This window comes from Acyrthosiphon pisum, chromosome X, assembly GCF_005508785.2.
Source record: "Acyrthosiphon pisum isolate AL4f chromosome X, pea_aphid_22Mar2018_4r6ur, whole genome shotgun sequence".
In the NCBI taxonomy this organism is placed as follows: Eukaryota; Metazoa; Arthropoda; class Insecta; order Hemiptera; family Aphididae; genus Acyrthosiphon; species Acyrthosiphon pisum.
The window spans coordinates 44390034-44414721 of record NC_042493.1 but is presented as its reverse complement, the minus strand read 5'-3'; the positions used below and the strand labels follow the sequence as shown (position 1 = coordinate 44414721).

At 27.0% G+C, this 24688-nt stretch overlaps 1 protein-coding gene across 3 annotated transcripts; it reads right to left on the bottom strand.

Moving 5' to 3' along the window:
* Window positions 1-343: 343 nt before the first annotated feature.
* On the bottom strand, window positions 344-23972 carry LOC100164812 (rho-associated protein kinase 2). Of its 3 annotated transcripts, XM_016802381.2 has the most exons (30): window positions 23314-23971; window positions 22758-22867; window positions 16414-16495; window positions 15612-15712; window positions 14134-14193; window positions 13906-14041; window positions 13646-13763; window positions 13498-13582; window positions 13130-13428; window positions 12978-13069; window positions 12756-12915; window positions 12622-12667; window positions 11845-11853; window positions 11387-11578; window positions 11082-11240; window positions 10780-11017; window positions 9632-9868; window positions 9070-9093; window positions 8832-8992; window positions 8510-8764; window positions 8169-8438; window positions 8007-8100; window positions 7698-7903; window positions 6680-6902; window positions 6443-6602; window positions 6294-6372; window positions 5205-5430; window positions 4923-5139; window positions 4702-4845; window positions 344-940 (listed from the first exon to the last, which is right to left on the bottom strand). In XM_016802381.2, exons 2-29 carry the CDS (start codon window positions 22863-22865, stop codon window positions 4758-4760), a joined length of 4125 nt encoding a protein of 1374 aa, XP_016657870.1. In that variant the 5' UTR covers window positions 22866-22867; window positions 23314-23971; the 3' UTR covers window positions 344-940; window positions 4702-4757. The 3 variants fall into 3 exon arrangements, with proteins under 3 accessions (XP_016657870.1, XP_016657871.1, XP_001945269.2); XM_016802382.2 differs by lacking the exon at window positions 11845-11853 and having other exon boundaries at window positions 23314-23972; XM_001945234.5 differs by lacking the exon at window positions 9070-9093 and having other exon boundaries at window positions 23314-23970.
* Window positions 23973-24688: the final 716 nt, after the last annotated feature.

Here is a 24688-nt window from a genome sequence, read left to right as displayed (position 1 = left end):
ATATTATTTATTAAAATACACAATCATTAAAAATAAAATGACAACAAAATAAATATTGTTAAATATGCCAATAAAATAAATTACATAATACAAATTACATATAATAATACTTAAGATACTTCACGCAATGGGTAACATATGACATAATAGTGACAAACAAACTAAAAGTTTAAGAAAAAAAAAAGGAATTCCTAAATAAAAACTTTGGCAATCACATACAAACAATGATTTGGTTCTGAGAAAATCGTTGTTTGAAATGTTTAAAAAAAAAATAAAAAAAACATTTAGCAGTCTGTCATGCGTCTTTGTATTTAAAACAAATTAAAAAAATGAACGCTTATTGCTACATGATACTTATAAAACGTTTACTTTACGTTATTTTAACGGTTATATTTTTAGATTTTAACTTTATGAGAAACACCATTAAAAAAATAATAATTAGAGAATAACGAGCCCAAGGATCGTTAATATAAAAACTAATACAGACAGCCAACAATGTATAAATTAAATTGTATCAATGGAAAAAAAACTAAAATTCATGAGTATTGCAATAATTATGTATATATGTTATTACATAACAAAAATTCTGATTCTTAATAAGTATAACTTAACAACAAATTTTCTCAGCTATCGAAATTATTAAACGTAAAATACAGAGGTTTTTATATATACATAATCAGTCATTGCGAGTAACACATTGAAAATAATAATACACTTACAACCTACGCAAATCAATTAAAACAGTTGATGGGAACCAACATTTTGAAAATGGTTCTTAAACCGTGAACTAATTGGTGTTCAATAAACCTAACTGTGATTTTATTAAACATTTTCGTTGTAATTATTTATGTATATATATGATATATATGTACATAATACCTTGTGATCCATCAATCTCTCTTCGTTTAAATGTACATGGTGCTTGATTGGAGATTGAATCCTAATAAGACAATTTAAATGTTTGTATTCATTTGTAAATATGCATAATATGCATTGTAGGGTGGTCCTCTGGTATAGATGAAGGAAAAAAAAATTGCAAAATGTTCAAGTTACCCCCCTCAAATTGGTTCCAATACTTAAAAAAAGCATAAGAAAACAATTTCAGATAAATTGATAAAGTTTAACACATGCCACAAAAGCTCTAAAGTCTTAAAAATAGAAAAATGTTCGAAATCGTTAGTTTTTTCATATAATTAATCATAACTCTAGAAATAATAATTTTACAAAAAAAATTGTACATACGTTAATTATACATTATTATTATTACAACAGTTTAATATTCATATATTTTTTTAAATATTCGATTTAAAATTATTTGAATTAAAAATAAAAATAAATTGTTATAATTGTTTGTCACAGTAGGTAATATACAAAATGTGTTCTATACCATATAATGTGATTTAAATTAATATAAATCTATGTACATTGTACCTACTATATTATTTAATTTGTAGATAATACTACACATTGTATTATACGATACAAGAAATTATTATAGACTCATTATGTGGGTATTAAGGTACTTTGTAGTTTGTACAATATTGTACATTATACCTTGGACTCATTGTACACGTTATCATATTTAATAGTTTGTCAATTCAGATAGTAATTTGTTATTTTTCTATAGCTTTCAGTTGACATACAACAACAGCCGATGTTGTACGTATAGTTTTCACAGTTTAGTTTAATGTTTGTAATAGTTCGTACGATATAATTAGACGTTTTATTTTAACGGTTTTAAAATGGTTACCAGAAGAAGTTTACGTGAATAAAAATATATTTTTTTAATTGGATATAGTTTAAGTCAAATAGTTGGCAGTAAATTGCCCTCAAATAAACAAGTTTTGTCGGTATTATTTTTTAATATGCGGGAAGTTAAGCTAAATTCACATCATAGTGCTACTTTAGTAGTCCAAGAAACGATGATTTTTTGGCAGTAGGCACGCATACCTACGAGAACTGAACAAAAATGTGTAAAAAAGTTGGAAGATTTATACCAAGAATGGAGAAATTTGCAGAAGTTAGAACATAGGAAAATTGAAGTACAAATGCATAAAAATGCAGTTTATTTCAGAGCTAGATGATTTATTCGATATTGTGTATGCAGACGCTTTAGATTTAATTTCTATCGAGGAAGACAGAGCTTTTTTAGTTGCTCAAAGACAAAAAGGGCGACTTGGATCGTTGCTCGGAATCGATAAAAATAAGTGTATGAAAGAAAAAAATGCAGTAGAGCGGATGCAAGCGGAAAATAAAAAAAATTATCAAGCTCACCAAGAATTAGCAACTTTATTTAAGTATATTAAGACCAATTATTACATTTTTATAAGTGAGTTTTGATATGTAATAATGAGAACTTATTTTAGCCGAAACTGTTCAATTACAGTCGTCCAGTAGCACTAACGAATATGACGATACAGATAGTGAAGCAATTATGTTTGAAAATGTTGCTGGTCTTTCAACCAAACATTTCAAATCAAGCAGAGGATTTGAAGTATTCGTCTCCGAAAAGCTTGCAATCGTACTGGATAAATGCAAAATAAGTGATCGGAATGTTGTACATCTTTTAATTGCTACTGCTGAAGCTTTGGGTAATAATGTTAATAAACTAATTATAAATCAGTCATCAATTCGAAGCGCTTGTATAGAACTTTGTAAAGAACGTGCTAAAAATATACGTCAAGACTATAATTTAGCAAATGAAGAAATAGTAGTTGTATACTGAGACGGAAAGCTTTTTCCTGCATTAACGGGGAAAGGATTAATTGATAGGCTTCCTATAGTCGCTTTGGTAAATGGTCATGAACAATTGCTAGGTGTCCTAGCATTAAACACGGGAACTGGAAGTGATTAAGCTAATGCGGTGTACCAAACGCTTGTAGACTGGTGTTTAACTGAAAATTTACAAGCTTTTTGTTCTAATACTACTACATCAAATACAGGACGTTTAAATGGAGCTTGTGTTTTACTAGAACAATTATTAGAACGTGAAATCGTATACCTACCATGCCACCATCATATATATGAAATAGTATTAAAAAGTGTTTTTGATCTCAAATTAAATGGAACATCGGGTCCAGATTTGGCTATTTTTAAAAGATTCCAACTAGCCTGGGTAACAATGGATACTAAAATGTTTAATTCTGGAATAGAAAATTGTATTGTAATGGGTTCTGTAAATGATGTGTGTGATGATATTATTCAATTTTCTATAGATCGACTAGAGGAAAATCACCCAAGGGATGATTACCGAGAGCTTTTAGAGTTGAAGGTTATTTTTCTACGTGACATACTTCCTAATGGTATCTATTTTAAGAAACCAAGTGCCACTCATCATGCCTGTTGGATGGCCAAAGCTATTTACAGCTTAAAAATATATTTATTTCGCGAGCAATTTCGGTTAACAGTAAAAGAGGAAACTGCATTAAGAAATATTTGTATTTTTACTATTCGACTTTACATTAAAGTATGGTTTGGTGCACCCTCTGCTATCAAAGCACCTTTACAAGACTTAACTTTTATTAAAAATCTTTTAAATTATACTGCAATAGATAAAGAAACTTCTCAGATTGCAATTAAAAAGTTCAGTGGTCACCTGTGGTATTTGTCAGCAGAATTATGTGCATTTGCTTTTTTTGATGAGGCTGTTTCGATCGATACGAAGAGAAAAATGGTATAAGCTCTTAACAACGAAGAAAGTACATCAGAAATGTTATCTACTACACAACGTATAATAATATCTCTAAAAAATCCTAACGAGCTATTAGAAAAAGAAATCGAGGATTTTGTATGTGTAAAAACTAATAATCTATTTAAGCGATTTGTCATCAACACAAATTTTTTAAATCTAGACCCGTCAACTTGAAGGAGTAATGAAGATTTTCAAAAATCAATAGTACTTTAAAAAAAAATTCTTGTTATTAACGATGTCGCAGAAAGAGGTGTAAAACTAATAGAGGAATATAATAACAAAATAACTAAGGACGAATCCCAAAAACATTATTTACTACAAATTGTTAGTAACTACCGCAAAAAATTCCTTGACCACAAAAAAGAAACGCTTATTACATCAGTGTAAATTGAGTTGTATAATTATATTTTAAAACGTATTTCATATATTATAGTCCAAAGTAATTATTTATTACCTATAATTAAATTAAATTATTTGTCTTTGTTATTATTTCAAATACAAAATCTATACAATTTATACTGGTTTGATACTTATATTCGACTAGATGTAAAAATGTAATATTTAAAAATAAAATACAGGAGTACAAAATTATTGTAAATAACATCTCCTATAATTAATGTTCTTGCAATTTTATTGTAGAATTTGTATTTCTAGAATTATGATTGGTTATATTTAAAAAAACTGAAAATTTTTGTAATTATCTATTTTTAAAACTTTAGAGCTTTTGTGGCACGGGTTAAATTTAATCAATTTGTCTGAAACTTTTTTGTATGCTTTTTTTTAGAAGTAGAATAGATTTAGGGGGGGGGGGGGGGGGTAATTAAAAAAAAAAAAACCATTGAAAATTAAGGACCACCCTAATGCATTGCATAGATACCTAATATTAAAAAGAAATATCAAAAATAACTTTTACAAAAAAAAAAAATAGAAAAAATTTTTCTCAAATTTAACTTTTTCTGTTACTGTTTGAAAAACAGCAACATCAACTGTTAGAAATATAAAACACTCACTGCTAGTTGTTGCATAGACATTTTACCATCTGTAGCTATTTTTTAAATTGGTACATTTATTTAGAAATGTTTGATGGTAATGTTGCAGATCTTTGATGTACAGAACTACTAGAATAAAGTTTTAATGTGGATCGAGTTGATTCCCTGTAAAGTAATAAAATATTACAATCACTTTTTTCGTGGTATCAAATTAATAAATATGATTAAACAATGAAATAAACCTTGGCGATATTTTGGAACCATCTAGATTAGTGTTGGCTTTGTATCCACACTTTTGGATTTTTTTACTCAGTCTCTGCACCCACAATTTCTGATCATCTCGACTGGGCGCCAGTATTAACAGCTCCTTAGCAGATGTCGGATCATTATGCAGCTTACACGGTGCAATAGCGTCTTCTTTGCGCTCAAGATGTTCTTTGTGAACTTTAATTCTGCAGCCTATCACAAAAGTAAAATGTATACAGCCACGTACTATCAATATTTTTTCAAGTGGTTCAACTTACTTCTACACTCTAGAGCTGGTGGAGGTCTAAAAACATTTGACAATGGTTTAGGACATACTTCACAATTAGTTGGCATGTGGAACGATATTTGAACAAATTCATGCCCTTTTAGTGTAATTGTACCGGGCTTTTCATCCACAGTGCTTGTAACACTTGTACTTCTTGATAGATGTTCTGGACCAGATTCATTAGGTCTTCTAGCCTCACCTTCACCTGCATACAAAAGCTAAAAACAAAATAAAAAATATAATGTTAATATTGAAACAGCTAATTAAATGGAACGGTGGAGACAACGATTGTATTGTATATTTAATGAAACTTCTCACTGTTAGCATACACATACAATGTACAACATCGAGAATTGTCTATATTAAACTTCTTAAAAGCGGTCAGAAAGTGAATCTTCTTAATATGCTTATAACGATGCATACCAGTGCCTAACAAGTTGGTTAGGTTAGGTGTTCTTAGGTTAGGCCTAACAAGTTGGTGGTGATCAATGACGTGACATAGATAACTGAGTTAATAAAAAAAATATTTTCATTAACTAGACAGATAATTAAATCTAGATTTTAGAGAAGGAATCACTGGTGTCTGATTAGGTTAATATGAGAAGGTTATTGTTAAACTGGTATAAGGTTAACACCTAGAAATTTACCTGCAGTTATGCCAATAACTATCAAAATTAACCTGACGCCCACTCCTTATTCTATTTTTAATTATCTACGTTGACAAAGGACTGCCATTTAACCAGTCGTCCTGAATATATATGTATAAACGTAGTTACACATTTACATTTAAACCTTCTATCTACCTCTTATCTTTAAAATGAATAAAGTATTGTTCTACACAGAATAAATAAGCCGTAATAAACCGAAATATACCCTCCAATAATCTAAAAGTTAGGGATGAAATCAATATAACACTTCTTCACAACAATCAATCTGACACATTTTAATAAACTTAATTTAATGTAGCCACATAATAAGCTAGTGTTGGTTTTTTCATAATGATGATTTTCAAAAGTAAATAGAAAGATAGAGTGAAAACAAGGTTTGAATAAAATATAATATATTATAATGTTATACATACTTGGAATATTCTAGGGATGTCTTTAGCATCTGCTCGAATAACATCACCTTGAGTTACAGACCGTACGTGAAACACTTTACTAGAATATAAAATTTGTTAAAACAATAAGAACACGTATTAAAACAACTTTGAAAACTATGAGAGCTTACTTCAAATTTATAATTAATATGGGATCAGTATTTTGTTTGTCACTTTCAGAATTATAGAAAAATATTTTCTTTGATGATACTACAACATACTGCTTTTTCCAACCATGTCGTCTTATGTTTTGTTTATTTGGAACCGATAACCAGCCTTCTAATCTTGATTCTACAAAATATGTCATTCATTGAAGATTGAGCAATTGTTTTTGAAAATGAAAAGTTAATAAAATGTGTAATACAAACCTTGAGTGTATATATCAGTGTCATCATTGTCAGCACTACTAAGTGATGCAGTCTCGCTGCCCAAGTTGGTTAATTTACCTTGAAGTTGTTCAATTTCTGAATCTTTTGAATCAAGTTCCATTTGAAGTCTTAATTTACTAGCATTCTCGTCTACTACTTGTGATTGAAGTTCTTGGAGTTCTTTCTGCCATTTTGTAACTTCTTGATTGTACTTTTCTCGTTCCTGATTAATATAATTAATTTTATAAATATACATATACTGTATACATACATATACACACTTGTGTATTATATTTAGTACATACATTTATGGAACAAATATAAATGTACATTACATTGATAATTGAGTAAGAATATATTTTTGTATAAGAATAATAAAGAATTATAGAAATAAAGGTATTAATCAAAATTCCTAAATATGTCAGAAATTTTGTTAAATGGTGCAAAAAAAGTCAACTTTTAAATTTACTATTTAGTAAATTATATAAATTATTGAATTTTCTTCTAAATTTCCAAGTTTCAATGGCTAATAATTTAAATATTCATTACAATTCAACTTTGTTTGTTAGATACATCAACAAACATTGTTTGTTTGAAATCTTTCCAGTTTTATTATAAGATAAAAGTGGGTTACATATTTAAAATGTATCTGACGAGGGAGAAGTATAAAACAATTAGTACATGGGTTGTGAAATTCCCAGCAACTACTGAATAAAAACCCAAATTTGTGTAATGCTTCATTTATATGTTCAGTACATCAGAGAATTTAAAAATGTACAAAACTAAATTATTGAGAAAGTTTAGTAGTAGTTACGCAATATGTTTGCATTAAAATAACTGTATTATATTAGTATAATTTTAATTCTACATGTAACTTCTCATTGTTATACTATATAAACTTTGATATTCTTCTTGGTACCAACAATTTTTCATTTATATTAATTTATGCAATCATCAATAACTATGTAAAATATAAAATATCAGTAGGTTTTATTGATTTTTCCAACTAGTTACATACCTGTGTCAATTCTTGTTGTAATTTTCGACATTCTTTCTCCTTTCTACGTAAATCAGCAGACGAAACTTTACTCTTTCCTTTAGTCGTATTGTCTTTACGATTCATGATTTCAGCAAGTTTATTAACAGCTTGAGCTTTCAATAGCTGTTCTTGTTTAAGTTGTTTTCGAAGCTTTTCAAGTTCCTCAATGAAATTCTTTTTACTTTCTACAAATTATTTAGTTTATAATTTAATATTATACAGAAAAATGGATGGTAATATAAATATGATTACAAAATTAAATATATAAAATTTATTAATATATCTTGCCTTCTTGAATTATAGTTAACTGGTTTTTCAACTCTTCATTATCTTTAATCAATTGCTCCATTTTTTTCTTCAACTCATTTTCTACTTCTCTCAACTACACAATGAAAAGTAAGTTTATTTAAATAATACATTTATTATAAATTATATTTTGTTATAGCTTACATTATTAAGAGTAAATTCCTTTGATTCTAAATCATTGCGATGCCGATTTTGACTGTCCCTAAGTTCTAGCTCTCTCATTGTCTTTTCCTTATCAAGATCTATAATAGTTTCCTCAGCTATAGATCTAGCAAGTGCTTCACTATCAGCTCTAGCTAATGCTATTTGTAATTGATGAGCTAGTGAACCGCGTTCTTCTTCCAACTCAGCAGCGCCTTTTCCTCTATCCTCCACTTCCTCACGAAGTTCGGCAGCCTGAGTCTTGTACAAAGTCTGTGAAATATTCAATATAATATTTATGTTAGTCATATTTTATTGTACACTAAATATATACTAAGATTTACTGAAAAGTATTGTTCTGCTTCCAATTGGTCTTGCAGTTCTTTCATCTGTAAATCAGTAACTGAGTGTTCTGTCTTTAACTTATGCAGTTCTTCTTCAATAGCACGTTTATTTTCCCTTAATAAAGTGACTTCTCGCAATAATTGTGCTTCTCTGGCACGTAATTGTGTTGCTTCAGATATATGCACACCCAAATCTGATTGCAAAGCAGATTTCTTTGTTAATTCTTGTTCGATTTGAGCATGTAATGCTTTGCTCTAAAATGATCAATAAATTGTATAAATAAAAACAATATAGATGTAATTTTTCAATTCAATAGCGTACTTTTTCCACTTCTTGTCGATGTTCACCTTCAAGTTTTTGAAGTCTCTGTTGTATTTGACGGTAATCAACAGATAGCATTGATATCTGTCGTTCTTTTTCTTGAGTAAGGGAGTCGGCTTTTTGTCTGGCACTCTTTTCTTCACTTAATTTAGTTTGAAGTGCTGAAAAATAATAATAATAATAATATAATTTTTAAAAATGTTTACTCGTCAGAATATTTACATGCACAATTTTTTACCTTTAAATATATAATCCATTTTAACTATAGCATGAAAATAAAATAAATAGATTTATCTATATTTATGAAAATCTCATTATTTATTTTTTTTTTTAAATAATTCAAACAAATATCTACTTGGTAGTAACAAACTGTAAGTTAAATATTTATAGGTTTGATTTTTTTGGTTAAAATTGTTTATAAATATTCCCATGTAAGACATATAACAATTTAGTTTAAATAAAATAAAATAAAACAAACAAGACTGTTATTTTCATAAACAAATGAGTTAATAAGAATATATTTTTATGATTTCTAATTTATTCGCTATTTTATAAGTATTTCATATAATAATACAACAACACAATTAGTTAATTATACAATTTATTATTAATTTGTCTCGAACAATTGTTTTTGAAGAATTTCAAAAATTAGAAATATAATAAAAATACAAAGTATTACCTAAGTAACCTATTGTTGTATTAGTCTTACAGTTCCACATAAAAATTAATTCATTAGAATTTTCAAACAAATAATTTAAGTTTTCATTGAATTTAATTTAATTTTAAAAATAAACACATACCTTTTACTATTTCAAGATTAGCCTGCTCGTTATTTACTAATCTGCTTTTTTCTGTTTCTTCGTGAGCCCTCACTTCTTGTTGATATCTATTTTGAGCAGTTTTTAATTCCAACACTAAAGATGCACATTCCTTTTCCAATATTGATGTCCTTTCTCCAAGTTGTCTATTGTCTTCACTTAATTTTTGTTCTCTCAATTTGGAGCGCACAAGATCAGCTTGACAGGCTTGCAAACGACCTTAAACAAAATATTTGTTAAGTATTCAAAACTAAAAACCAACTATATATTTCATACAGATACATCAAGTATTAAACCAGAAAATTTAACTTATAATCATTACTTAATGGCAATGAGTGGCAATTTAATCTTAATTAAATACCTATATGAATGAGCAAACTTATATTTTCAGTCATTCATAACTTAATTTAATATAGTAAAATTATCATTTAAAATATTAGTGAACAGTCATTATCAAACAACGATAGACAAACAGGATTTTCTACCACAAAGTCAAAACATAACTAGACAAAATTTGTAAAAATCTTTATAAATAAATAATTAAGTCACCTCCATTTATATCATTGGTTAAATCTTATAATTTACTACATGATTTCAAATAAATTCAAATATCCTGAAAACAACAATGAAAAAAAATGACGAAATCCCCACTATCATCCATGAATTAAGGTTTGGACACTTCATCTTAAATAAATTAAAATGTAAAATTAAGAACTTAAATGTTTATTTGTATTTATCCAAACTGTGATATATATATATTTAACTGTAATTCCAATTGATAGTAAAAATAAAAACTTACAAGAAAGTCTATTGACAATAATTGGCCAATATATATAATCAAGAAACCCCCTTAACCTTCTTAAAAAACTGTAGGTAACAAATTAATTGTATAAATTTAAACTTATTAAATTAATTAATTATTATTTATAAATTATAATAATACACAATAATTTTTATTGTATAGAATATAGCTACAAATGTTGCTATAGTTTATCGAAAAATGTTCAATTGTAAGTCTATATAATTGTGACAGATAATAACTTTTCTCCCTTTTGATTATATATAAAAAAAAAAACCAATTATTAAATTTTCATTCTCATATCATTTAAAAATTATCTTTAATAGTTCACCTTCCAGTTCTAATTGTAAATCTCTTAGAGAACTTTTTTCTTGAGACAATTGACCTTGTAAATTAGCTAATTCTTCATGCAATGTATCTCGATTTAGTTGCAAAGTAGTTAGCATTGTTTGCAGTTCAACAGCCATACGCTCATTAGCTGCTTTGGCAACTGCCAACTCTGCCGCTTGCTTACGAAGTTTAGTACAAGTATCTGTTTCCACTTTTAACTTTTCATGCAACTCGGTCATCTAAAAACATAAATAACTATTAAACAAAAAAAAAAAAAAACATAATTAATGATGATACATTTACCTGTTTTTCAAGGGAATTTATTTTATCGTTATGTTGCTGATTATTGTTCATTTCTTTTGTTCTTTTATTTTGTTCCTCATCAAGTTTCCTTTTCAATTCTTGTAATAATGTTTCTGTCTTTCTGCGCATTTCACATTCATTGTCAGCTTTTCTTTGTGCCTGAAAATTTTATAAAACATTAATTAACTAATAAATAATTTGTTTATAGTAAAAAGTTAAAAATTATTTGTTTTGTTTTTAGTATTTAAAAAAATACAGTTATCTTATAGACTCATGCTGGTATAAATTAATTTAAATGTATTTACATCTCTCAAGTCCTTGTGGAGATTAGTAATAGAAGTATTTAAGGCTGATGATTTTTGTTTGAGAAGTAATTCTCGATCAGCTCCATCTTGTAACTGCACCAATAGCTTATTATTCTGGTCACGTGCAACTAACAATTCCTTTCGTTCGTTATCCAATTCTCTTTTAAGAACAACAATATGAGTAGTTTCTTTCTATAAAAATTAAATTAAATTAAATTAATTATGAATATAAATTATAAATTTATAGTATAGTTGCAATTTAAAATTCATAAATATCAATCTTATACATTTTATTTTGATGAAGGAAGCAGTATTTAAATTTAAAATACTATTTTATAGTTCTGTAAAAGGTTAACTTAAATTTGAAAAAAAATGTAGAATCTAAAATAGAATACAATAAATCCAAGCTTAATAGTTAAATTATATATAATTGTTAAAATTAAAATAAATTTACTTACGCAATCCACCTTTTTATAGCACCGCACATGAAAAATAATAAAAAGAAATGTTAATATTAAAAACAAGCATATGCAAAAATTATTATTGTAAAATATTGAGTAGTATATAATATTGTATTATATTTACTACTATATTTATCTATATTAAAAGTAGTGGTAGTAGTAAAAGTAGTCAGTTTCTTTTAATTTGTTAATATTGTTAAAAAAAAAAACACTGAAATTGGATCCTAAAACTATAGACAGAAAATAAACAAATATAGTATTTGTTATTAGTTGTAACACCATCCCATTTCTATTCCATCACCACTACAGGGATACATTTAATTTTAGCGTCAACAAAGTGTATTACATAAAACCATCACTACATGAATAAATGATATTGATGTTAGACAATAGTAAAAAAAATTAATGACGTTATTTACTTAATTATATTTCACACTAAAAACTAGACGTCTTAGAAGGGACTTTTTATAAAAATTTCTAACAATAATACGGAATTCTTCGCGGTAAGCATTACTTTTTTAAAATGGTAAGGAGTAATGAAAATTTGATTCTCACAATGATTTAAATTAAATAAATCCACATAATGGCTCAGATAAATACAATTATTTAAATTTTGTAATAGTATATTGTTATCATTTTTAAAGAAAAACTTTATCGTAAAGACAATTTAAAAAATGTGTTACTAGTAGGTATTGTATGAATTATTATAAATTCATGAAGGTATTTATAAAAGTGGACTTAATATTATTAGTAAATTGTTTAACTTAAACTCACTGTATCAGGTATACATTCTCCATTGGTTACATTGTTTCCCAATAATCTGAAAATAAATAAAGTAAAAAAATACAATTCAATCAAAATGACTTAAATAATTTTAAATAAATCTTCTAAGAATAAAATTAACTGACTGATAATCTCTGGAATAAGTGAATCCAACAAATGGTAAATGATTTCCAGCAAATGCTTTAGGAACTGGGAAGTTTTCCTCGGGACCATCATCTTTTTCAACATCGTCAAAATTACTTGTATCATCATCGCCATTTAACTCTGGGACAACAGGAGGCACGCCTAAATTTTTAACTTATGTTAAAGACTTTACCAAAAGCACATTGATTTTAATAATCTCTTACAATCCCTTAAATTATCAAAAGTCCACTGATCATTTTGAAAAAAAGGATGATCTTTGATTTCACTAATTCCATTTCTTCCAAGACGCTTTTTTCTGAAAGATATATAATGATAATGAAATAATATTATACAAACTTTTAGTGTTATAAAATACCTATTAGTAAGGAATGCATAAATCAAAGATTTAGCATTTTGGGATATTTCAATATCGGAAGGAAAATTTAGGGAATTTTTATGGTCCATTATTTTGCTGTATGTTCCAACAAGTGAATCTGCATAGAATGGTGTATCCCCAATGAGCATCTCATACACAAAAACACCAACAGACCACCAATCGCACTCTCTACCATAAACACCATGATCTCCTGTTCCGGTTCCTCCTTGAGATTCTAATACTTCTGGTGAAATGTAATCAGGTGTTCCAACAGCAGTGTCAGATCTAACCATCCCATCCTTAATATCAACAAAAGAATTATAAATAACAAAATAAAAAAATACATTTATTTATTGTATATTAATTACCGATCCCATTCTCATACATGTTCCAAAATCAGCTAACTTTAAATGACCATATTTATCTAACAGCATATTATCAGGTTTGACGTCCCTAAAAAAAAAAGGAAAGTATAGTTAATTACGTTATTTTATTCATAATTAAAATATTAAGTACCTATGCACAAATCCCATTGAGTGAATTGCATCCAACGCTAATACTACTTCAGCACAATAAAACTTTGCCCATTTTTCAGGAACATCATAATTAGACATCAAATTAACAAGATCACCACCTTAAAATACATATTTAATTTAAAAAATAATGTTGGACTTATGGCTTAGGTAAGTTCATGAGTTAAAAAACGTATTTGTGTATAATAATTATTGTATTAGAAATAATTACAAGAAATAAAATAAACTATTATAATTGTATACCTGGCATATAATCCATAACCATATATAAATATTTATGATCTTGAAAAGCAAAGTGAAGTTGAACAATCCATTCTGAATTTGCATGTGCCATGATATCACGTTCTTCCCAGAAAAATGCGGAGTCTGATCGCTTTATCTTTATTATAAATGTATACACAAATTATAGTAATGTGAAATAAGTTTTATATAGCAAATAGTTATTATAATATCTTAGAAAAATAAACATACCATTTCAAATTTACTTAACAATTTCATGGCATACACTTTGTTATTTGATTTATGACGCACCTATAAAATAAAAATGTAATCACATTTAATTTAATAGCATGGTATAAATTAGATTAATTATTTTAATAGGTACATAGTCAAAATTTAAATTTTAACTATGATAGTATTTTATTTATTTATTTATTTATTTGTGAATAACTTTAATATCATTATTAATTGTGTATTACAAACTCACATCAAAGATTAAATATATATTTAATCTTATGCTTACTAATTAATTAAAATATGATATAAATAGCAAGTTTGTTATAAAAATAAAATAAAATAAACACACATTAATAATCAATAAACAGTATTATTCCAATAAAATAGTTAAAGTTTAAGTTTATCATTAATTCACTGACAATATTTCCTGAGAGGAAAGTTCAAAGAAAGAAAGATCAAAATACAATTTATTTATCAGAAATGTATCTTTTACATTAAGAGAATGTTGCACCTCCTACCCCCTACCATGTTATGTATCGTACTTACACAGTTGTAACATAACAAACATATTGGATTCTTACTACAATTTATTTATAGTTAATATTAGAAAAAATGTACTGATTATTGAATAATAATTAATTCATTACCAATATTTATTGAGAGGAAAGTTAAGGGAATAGATCAAAATCAAATTTATTTATCAGAAATATATAATATAATTTTCACATTAAGATGATGTCGTACACCCCACATGTTTGCCTCTATCTTACACCCACAGAACAACAAATCTAGAATTTATAGGCAATTTCCTTATTACCGAATAGCAGAAGAGGATATAACCGTGCTCAAGCGATGAGTATTCTTAAAAGTGAAAACACCTAAATAGGTGAAAATTTGTACTGGTTGTTATGGCAGGCTCTTGTTTAGAGAATATAAAGTGAGTAATTAAGTGATGTGTATTTTCCACGTACTAAACCAAATGTTATGTGGTTACTCGTGTGGTTATGATTGATAATTGATATTGAATGTAGGACTATAATATGTACATTGTACAGTGTACATCGTACCTCATAAAATATGTCTAAAATTACCTACTACCTATATAATTAAAATAATATACTCACAAGTTATAATACTGGTAAAATTTGTCAAGTTTTAAGGAACAATGACATTCACATGTGGTGAAACTAGAATAGAATTTCTGGAACTGGAAAAACAGTTGTTTTGGATTTGATGGCTAGAATGAAGGAATATTAAGAGGTTATTGAGTTCTGCAATGACTTGAATTTTAAAATAGTATATTATAGTCTGTAATAGGAAAGAGTTAAATTTTATGTAATTCAATTCAAGGATTTTTTGAAAAAAAAATTGGGAAAATGGCTCTTTTATTGACTGTTATTTTTAAGTAGCTATTGTATTGATCAATATATTATACAAAATCCACATCAACTATCATAAGAATCATAAATTAAATGATTCACCATGGTACTTACCAATTGAACTTCACCAAAAGCTCCTCTTCCAATAACTTTAATAAGATTGAAATCATCAGGTTTCATACGTAATTGACAAATGTCAGATGCAAATTTATCATCTATAAAACATAGGTAATATCATAATAATTGTATTGATGATTAATTCCAAGATTATAAATACCAAAAAACAATTAAGAATATTTTATAAGCTATGAGAAGTAGTAAGCATCTAATTCAAAATAATCTCTAATGATTAGTTTAAGTAGTTTTTTGGTACTTACATATTAAACAGAGGTGCAAAGATTTAAATACTAAACAATATTTTCAAGACACTGACATGTAATTAATATGTAACCTACTATAATAATAACTTACTATAATAATAATGTATAATACTATTTTGTAATTATTTAAAGTCTAAAATATTTATATAAAAATATATTATAGGTAATTAAATAACTACTGTTTGATAAAATGTATCAAAGAAATGATAAAATATTAAAATTTGATCATAAAAAAAACTTCATTGTATGCATACCAACTATTATAAGCAAAGAAATAATTTAAGAAGTACTTCATTTTAATATATAACATGTTATTTTATTAATTAGGTTTTTCCATAACAAGAATTAGGTATCAAAATATTACAAAATTATTTTTCAGCACCCATGAATAATATGTAAGTACATATTATATACCATATATTTAACTACAAATAAAGATATCTGATGGAAAAATATTCAATAAAATCTTTCACAAGTTTTCAATTTGAATCAGTAATTCTATACAATGCATCTAGGTATCCAATTATATTACTTACATCTATGCATGAATGCTTCGACATTTTTCATTCGTTTAACTGCAGGGTTTTCACAATCAGCTACTAACGCTTGTACAGTGTCCTGTAATCAAAATAAAAATAATATATTATAGAATTAGCCACTCTAGTGTATTCAATTTTAATTATTAATATAGGTATGTATATTATAATGTTTATTTGTATTAAAATTGTTAGGATGTGTACTAATAACTAGTAATTACGAACTACAGACAAACTTCTCGTAACAGACATCTCATATAATAACAGACATTTTTTTGGATTATCTACTAACTTAACCCTATAGAAGCAGAAAAATGTCAGCGACCATGAGTAATTAAAAAATGTTTTCGTTTCTGATGTTAATAATTAATTTTTATTATTATTAAATATAATTTATTTTGTGTTAAAGAAATCTACCTACCAGTAATTTGTAGTAAGAAAACAGAGTTTGCAAAAAATATAACTGTAAAAGCTGTGATAGTACTAAAATCGCCAAATTTTGCACACAAAGCAAACTATATTGGAAAGAGAAAATTTGGTTTCTTAAGGGGATTTGATCCAGTCTGTGTCGTCAACAAAAATAAACCTATCTTATGTCAATTATATCAAATATCCCAATCGATAAAACTTCTAAAAACTTATTTGAATTTTTCCTAGAGTTTCCTTGAAAACTACTTTTCCGTTTTGAATACCAAGCATTTTAATACGATAAAAATATGGAAAAAAAATTATTTAAAAATGTAAGTTAGTAGTTTTCAATTAAATTTAACAACAATTTAATTTCCATCATGTTTTCCATTGTTTATTCCTAAATTTTATCAGATAAATAAGTTAGAAAAATGGGCAAAAGAAATTTTACTTTTTAACAAAAAAAAAAAACAGCAATTAATATTTGTGTAACGCGTTAATTACACGTACGGGAGCGCTCAAGTATTTATTTTACATTTAAAAACAGTCACATTTAACTCACATACCTAATATACTAATGATTATTTACTACGCACATATTTACATGACCTATGCGCATAGACATACCCTATACTAGGCAAATTGCCTACATTCCCACAAGTTCTATAAAAAGTTTCAAAAATCTGAACCAGAAATGAATAGTCCGAGTAGTCTTTTTTGCGTGAAATTATTTTAAAAGAAACAAATTATGAAAGTGTGTGTGATGTGACTTCTTAAACATTATTTTATTCATTAATTTAGCACTTAAAAACACGATTAATTTAAAAGTTAGTTGTTGTTAACTAAACAACATCCATATTATTTTATAAGCTAATGCTTATACTACAACCATCCATAATTTAAAATTAATAAATATAGGATTAAACAGGTATGAAATACTTTTAATGTTAGTACTAGAGTCAAAAATTCATATTATTTCTACTAAAAAAAAAAATACTGGAAAATTATTAAAATTATATAATTGAGCTACATAACCCATCAAATATTATTGTATGCGCATAAAAATAAACAAAACACACTAAAATATGAAAATAAATAAGTATTTAAAAAAAAAATAAAACTAACAGTATAAAAGTTAAACAAAATATTTTTTTCTATTAATAATAAATATAATCTTTGGAAAATAATTATTAAATAATAATTAAATATCCGAGCAAAAATACCCATATTTTAGAATTTAGGTACAATGAGTTTTTTTGAAGATTGTAATAATTCTTTTGGCTGTAAAAATACTTTTAAGTAAAGTTTTTAACAACCTTACAAATATGATTAAGGTAATAAAATGGAATGCATTTAGGCCAAGTCCAATATGTTTCAACATTTAAAATTTCTTATTTTTTTTTATAACAATTGGTGAAATGTCTAATGATTAAATCAACATTTTTTAAGTTTTCAAGTAGAACTCATTGTTAGTACCTAGCTGTTTTGATTTTTAGCTGTTGTACATTTATACTGTACATCATAACTATACAATTATTAGAATAATTAGTTTAAAATGCATAATAACTGAAGACTTTCTTAACAATGTTTTTGAGTTTCAACTCTTTGAACATCAAAAACAAAGGTACAAGATATTTCTCCAGATATTTCTATATTTACTAGCTAAAAATGTATATTATTTTAATATTTGATACAAATATCAGTTATAACATAGGTATAATTTATATTTCATTTCATCATAACACTTAATTTTAATCTTAGTAAATTCCATTAATGTCATAGGTGAGAAGATATCATTATAATATAAATTTGTGTGATGAATGACTGTCTGAAAAGTCATTATGTTTAGTGACTTAATTCTAATCTAAGAACTGATATATTATTATAAGGTCAATGTTACACAATTAAATACACAGATTTGTGTAAAATTATATAATTAATATATACATATATATATATGCATAGTGATTTATGTATAGATATCACTCTATATAGTAAATACTAATATAAATAACAATTTTATTTATATTATAATCTAATTCCACATGTTACCAAAAGTATGTTTCATTAATTTATTTACACAAAATTATTCATGATAATTTTACATAATGGTGATTGGTTTTAAGCAATATTTTCATACACACAATTTACTATATAATGTGTATTATCAGTGGATTGTACAATAATATATATATACATAAATAATTCTAATGCATTAATTAAAATGTCAAAATAAAACTTGCAAGCAAAATAAATAGAGTACAAAAAATTAGAAATGTTTCGTGATAAAAATTAATTTTGATTAAATAGGTACTCTCTGAAATTTAAAAAAGTTGTTTGTAAATGTAAATGTTTGATATAGACACCTAATAAAGTATTATACACGGTAATATAACTAGTATTTATTGAAGCTAAATAAAATAATAAAAATTAGCAAAAGTTTAATTTTTGTGAAGTGCACAGATATTTTTTTTAATATAAAAAGCATTATTTGTATCTCATATTGCATTTCATAAAATTTTATTTTAAATGCATAGGTAATATTTGTTTATTAAATTATTTAAATTTATATGAAATGTTCTTAGGTATAATACATTATTATAAAGAATTTCATTATATTTATTTACTATACATATTTTATAATTTTTATATACAGCTTTTATAGTTGTAGGTTATAGTTTATAGTTTTTGCAGGTAGGTACATAAGCATATTTTTCTTCACAGTGCAATTATAAATTGAAGACAATTATAAATAAATATGTGGATACCTATTAGATTTTACACTAGAATATATGCACTACAAGCAGGCAAAATACGCAATGAAAATTTCAAAAATACAAGTACACTTACATTTTTAAAAACATGCTCTATTAAACGTATTCATTAAAAAAAATTGTATTATTTAAAAAATTAAAATACGTAGTGAATTATATAAAATTATTAAAATGTGTATGATCGGCAAATGTGTGAAAAAGCACTTGTTTTATAAAAAGTTTAACACGCAAGCTATACTAAATGTAATCACAACAAAATCCCAACATAATATCCCAAAATAATAACATTATTGTTTTTAATATTAAAAAACTTTTCTTTAATATATAAAATTTGAGAAAAATGCCCTCACATTGTTACAAAAACAATAAAAAATGACAAATTATGAAAAAATTTAAAAAATATGATAAAAAAACAACAAAAAGGTAAGTGGGTGTTTCTTTGCTGTACAGTAACAGTTACAAGTGGGTCAATGTTAAATTTGAATTCAATGATTATAATATAATTTTACTAAGTTTATTTTCGAGGTTTAATTGATGATATTATTGTGAATAAAGTAATTTGCTTACTAATTTACGTGGAACCTTGTTTTAAATTTCCAATTCTTAGCTATAAAAGTTGAGCATTTAATTCATTTTTAACTACAAAATAATTTTAAAATTTAAAATTTTGTTAAAATTTAAACTTAAAATGTTTATAAAAATATAGGTATTGTGCCTATGTATTTTTAATATTTTTCAACGGCTCTTGTATCAATATATTAAATTTTCAAGCTTTTGACCCAATAAATACATTTTGATTGACATTTATAGAAAAAAAACTAAAATTTTTTTTTTATTTATAATGTCTGCAAACAGCTCAAAATGTGTCAAAATATTTTGAACGGTAATCAAGTATAAAAAATGATAAAATAAACATATGGTGTAAATATTTTAAGAATCTACAGTAATTTGTTTTTAAATTACAGTAAAATAAGAAAATTGTTACATAAAAATTTAGTGAATATTCAGACTTGTAAAAATTCAAACATTTATAAAAATTTTATTTGACTTTCAGGTGGACATTTTTTTTTTTAATAACGGTAGACAAACTTATGAGGAATCATAATTTGAGAAGAAAATTTTTCATGAATTTCAAACTCAAAATAATTTGTACATTTTCGTAGTTTTTACGTATTTACCAAAATTCAAACTTTAAATGCTTATAAAAAAATTGTGATTAATATTTTTCATCTGTAATTGTAACAATATATTAGGAGCCTTGTATTACATTTTTAAGATTTTTTACCCAACAACTAAAATTTTATTGACATTCATAGAAAAAAAAACTAAAAATGTCCGTAAGCAGTTCAAAACAAATCAAAATATTTTAAAATTATTGTGAATAAAAAGTGATAATATAAACAACCAGTGAAAATTTCATGTATCTAGAGTAATTTTTTTTAGAGTTACACCAAAAACCAAAATTAATTTTGCGTAAAAATTCCTGATTTATCTTCATTTTTTATACTGTTTTTCTCTGCGCTTTTCTGAACTACTGAGAATTTTAAAATTTTACCTCCCAAATGCACTAACTAAATTCACTTTCCCATAAAACAAGATACTATTAAAGAAAATCGAAACAGTGTTGACAAACACAAAAATTTTTTTTTTTAAAACACCTTGTAAGATTTTAAAATGTGTCAGAATCTAAAATGTATTTATAGGTACCTAGCTAAAAATGTAAAAAGTTTATTTATAGGTACACTAAAATTAAAAAAAAAAATACTCTATAAAACTTATTTATTAAAATACTGTTGAAATTAATAAATAATAATTAAAAATGGTTCACAAAAAAAATTTTTTTATATATTATACTAGGAAGGTACGTATTTATTTTTCTTATTTGTTACAGATTACAGATATGTATACATTTAATGGATTTATAGATATCAGAACAATATTATGATTTTACTATTGGTTTTTATGAAATACAGGTTTATTAGACCAATTTAGACAGGATAAACCAAAATAATAAAAACAAAGAAACCATGAAAACATGCAATTATATGCCCTAACCCAAAAAATGTGCAAAATAAGATTTTGTATTTGAATTATAAATTAGACAAAATAAATTTTGACCATAACCATATTTTTATACAATGTATCAAAAAAAAAAAACAGGCAAAAGCATCAAATCAAAACAGTCCTGCTTATTAGTTGTTACTAGAGTTAGGATGTTGATGAACTAAAAAAAAAACACAAAAATGCCCTAAAAAAAAAAAAAAAAATAGGTCAAAATGCCCCAAAAACATTGGTATATGATTTATCACTGAATTCAAATGTAACACATTTATTGTGGCTTATTCAATCTGCCTAATCTAAGCATTATTATTAGAATCATAATGTTGAATGTCTAAATTATAATTAAGTACATACTTAGGTATTTTTTTACATTCCTACATCTCAAGTATTTTATACAATTTGATAAATAACAATCTATTAATTATATGTAACATAATAAAATAATCTCTCAGTAACTAAAATGCTTAAATGCTTAGAAAACTATAATTAAATATCTGAAATAATAAAAACCAAAGTAAAAGATATTTGACAGTATAAAAAATAAAAATAATAATAGGTACCCAAATATTAAATAAGCTACCAACACCAAAAAACATATGTCATAGAAAGTCTTTAAATATAACGTTTATGATATTTTTATTGATAGTTACTAAGTCCTTTTTTTATAATCAAATTATTTCTTTCACTATCTAGCATATTATTACGGCATATTATGACAGATAGAGAAATTAAATACTTCAGGTAGAATATATATTATTAGCTTGAACTTACTTGAAGGTACTTACATTTAATTTATTAATTAAGGAGCATAGGTAGGTAATTGGCTGTTTACCAAGATTATAGTTTCATATACCTACCATTATGGATATTCAACTACCTACCTATAATTTTATGTAGGTAATAAAAATGTTACACTTAATTTTATAACTACCTACTTGAGTAATTCTAATTTATTTAATACCTTTAAAAGTTTAAATAGTACTAAAAACATTATAATATAGTACCTACCGTATAATTTTTTTTAAATTTAAATGATGAATTGGGTACCAACAAAAATACATTTTTTTCTATATAAAATCATAATTTTATAGGTATTCTTACCAACAAAGAATCAACATTTGAAACATTTCTCGGATCACGTATCTTCTTCTCAAGGATTTGCAATCTCCGCAACCTATCTTCTTCTTTTATAGTCTCCATCTCTTTCATTCCTAAATGGATTAAAAAAACATTAGGTAATACAAATGAAATATAATAAGTAGATAATATACAATACTAATAAAATTAAAAATGTTTCAATCAATGAGTGATAGAAATAAAACGTTTAGAACTATCACCTTAAATGTGTGCATTGACAGGTGTTTGTTTTGACAGGTGTGTGTTTAGGTATCTAAGATATTTTTTGTGTAAAAATACTTTTGAGAATCCCAATCAAAAGCGTGTAAATGGTATGTACATTTAAAAAAATCAAAAACACAGTATAGCTATGCATAATAGGTTTAATATACTTGTGTTCAAAATGTAAAACAAATAAGTGCTTAAGGGTGGGTGTAGAACTATTCGAGTGGGGCACAATCAGAGTGATTTGTCGGTGCAAAACAATTGAGAGATAGACATAGGAGACAAACTAAATAAACTTGCTATGTGATAGGCTCACCTCCGGTGTGGCCGTCTTCAAAGCTGATGGACTCTGGACACACGCTCGAGCAATGTCGATACAATCGGTCGCCGTTCGACACAACAATATCAAAGGCCGAAGTCAGCTGTGCGGCACGTAGGCTTTGTGGAACGCATCATAGTGTTTCCTTTTCAGACGCAATCGAGATTTTTCGAACACCATATATGGCATCTCACTGTGTCGGGTCCGCGGCAGAAGAACACCGTCCGCGATGCCGAGCACTACTGCGCGTGAAGTCGGACATTGGAATTTCGCGGCGCGGACCAGAAGACGGTAAACGGACTAGCTACTCGCCGGACGGCGGACGGTATACGGACGACGACGACGACGAGCGTGTTTGGTATATATGTATATCGACGCGGGAGACGGAGACGATACGGTAATTATATTAAAAATAACCGCGATTGTCGTAGGCCGAAACGAATGGGCAAAATCGCAATACGCGACGGCGGCGGTGGCGACGGCGACGACGACGATTTGCACTGACGAGCGTTCGTAATCGCCCAAAGGGACAACTGCGAGCCGAATTGAACAGACGAAAAGTCGAAAGCGGCGTGATAAGGACTGATGCCGTGATAAGGACCGTGCGGGCAAATACGCGTTTACCACCTCCGGTGGTTGGGTTTTGTCCGGCGAACGTTCGGGAAACAATCAAAGAATGCGCGCACGCACGCACGCTCGCACGCACGCACACGCGACACGATCGCAAGCGACGCAAACTCCGGGCGCTCGCGCACGCGCACTCCAATGAACAAGGACGCCGATACTCCGCGACGACGTCTTAGGACGGTGGTGCCCGCGGCGGCGGCGGTGCCGTGGTGGTGTCTGTGGTAACCGGGTGTCGGCGGCGGCAGCTATTCCTGCTAACGGTAGCATTATTATTATTTTAGGTATATTTTATTATTATTTTTGTTATGATAAAGCGATCGTGGAGCCGTGTGACCGGCCACTAGATGTCGGGACCGACAGTGTGGTCGTGTGGATCCGTGGTTCGTTATTTTTACATATGTTTTAGGTATTTGTGTCGATTGATAGGTTCCTATTATATCCACCCATATTCTATAACATTCTGTTAACCTGGGTTAATGCAGGCGTAATAAGCTGTATAAGTTATGGTTATATAAATATATAGTTATTAAGCCCAAAGTAGGCAAAGATACCTATAATGGTAGTGGTTAGATTTTTTTGAAGATCGCACTATTAATATTTTTTAAATGATAATAATTAATTTTCATTAATTATTAATACACTAAAATATGACGCCGATTATTACTGTCACGAACTAGGAGGATGATGCAATGAGTCGTTAGCACCTGTAAATCAGCACCCTATACAGGAATATACCTAATCAGCA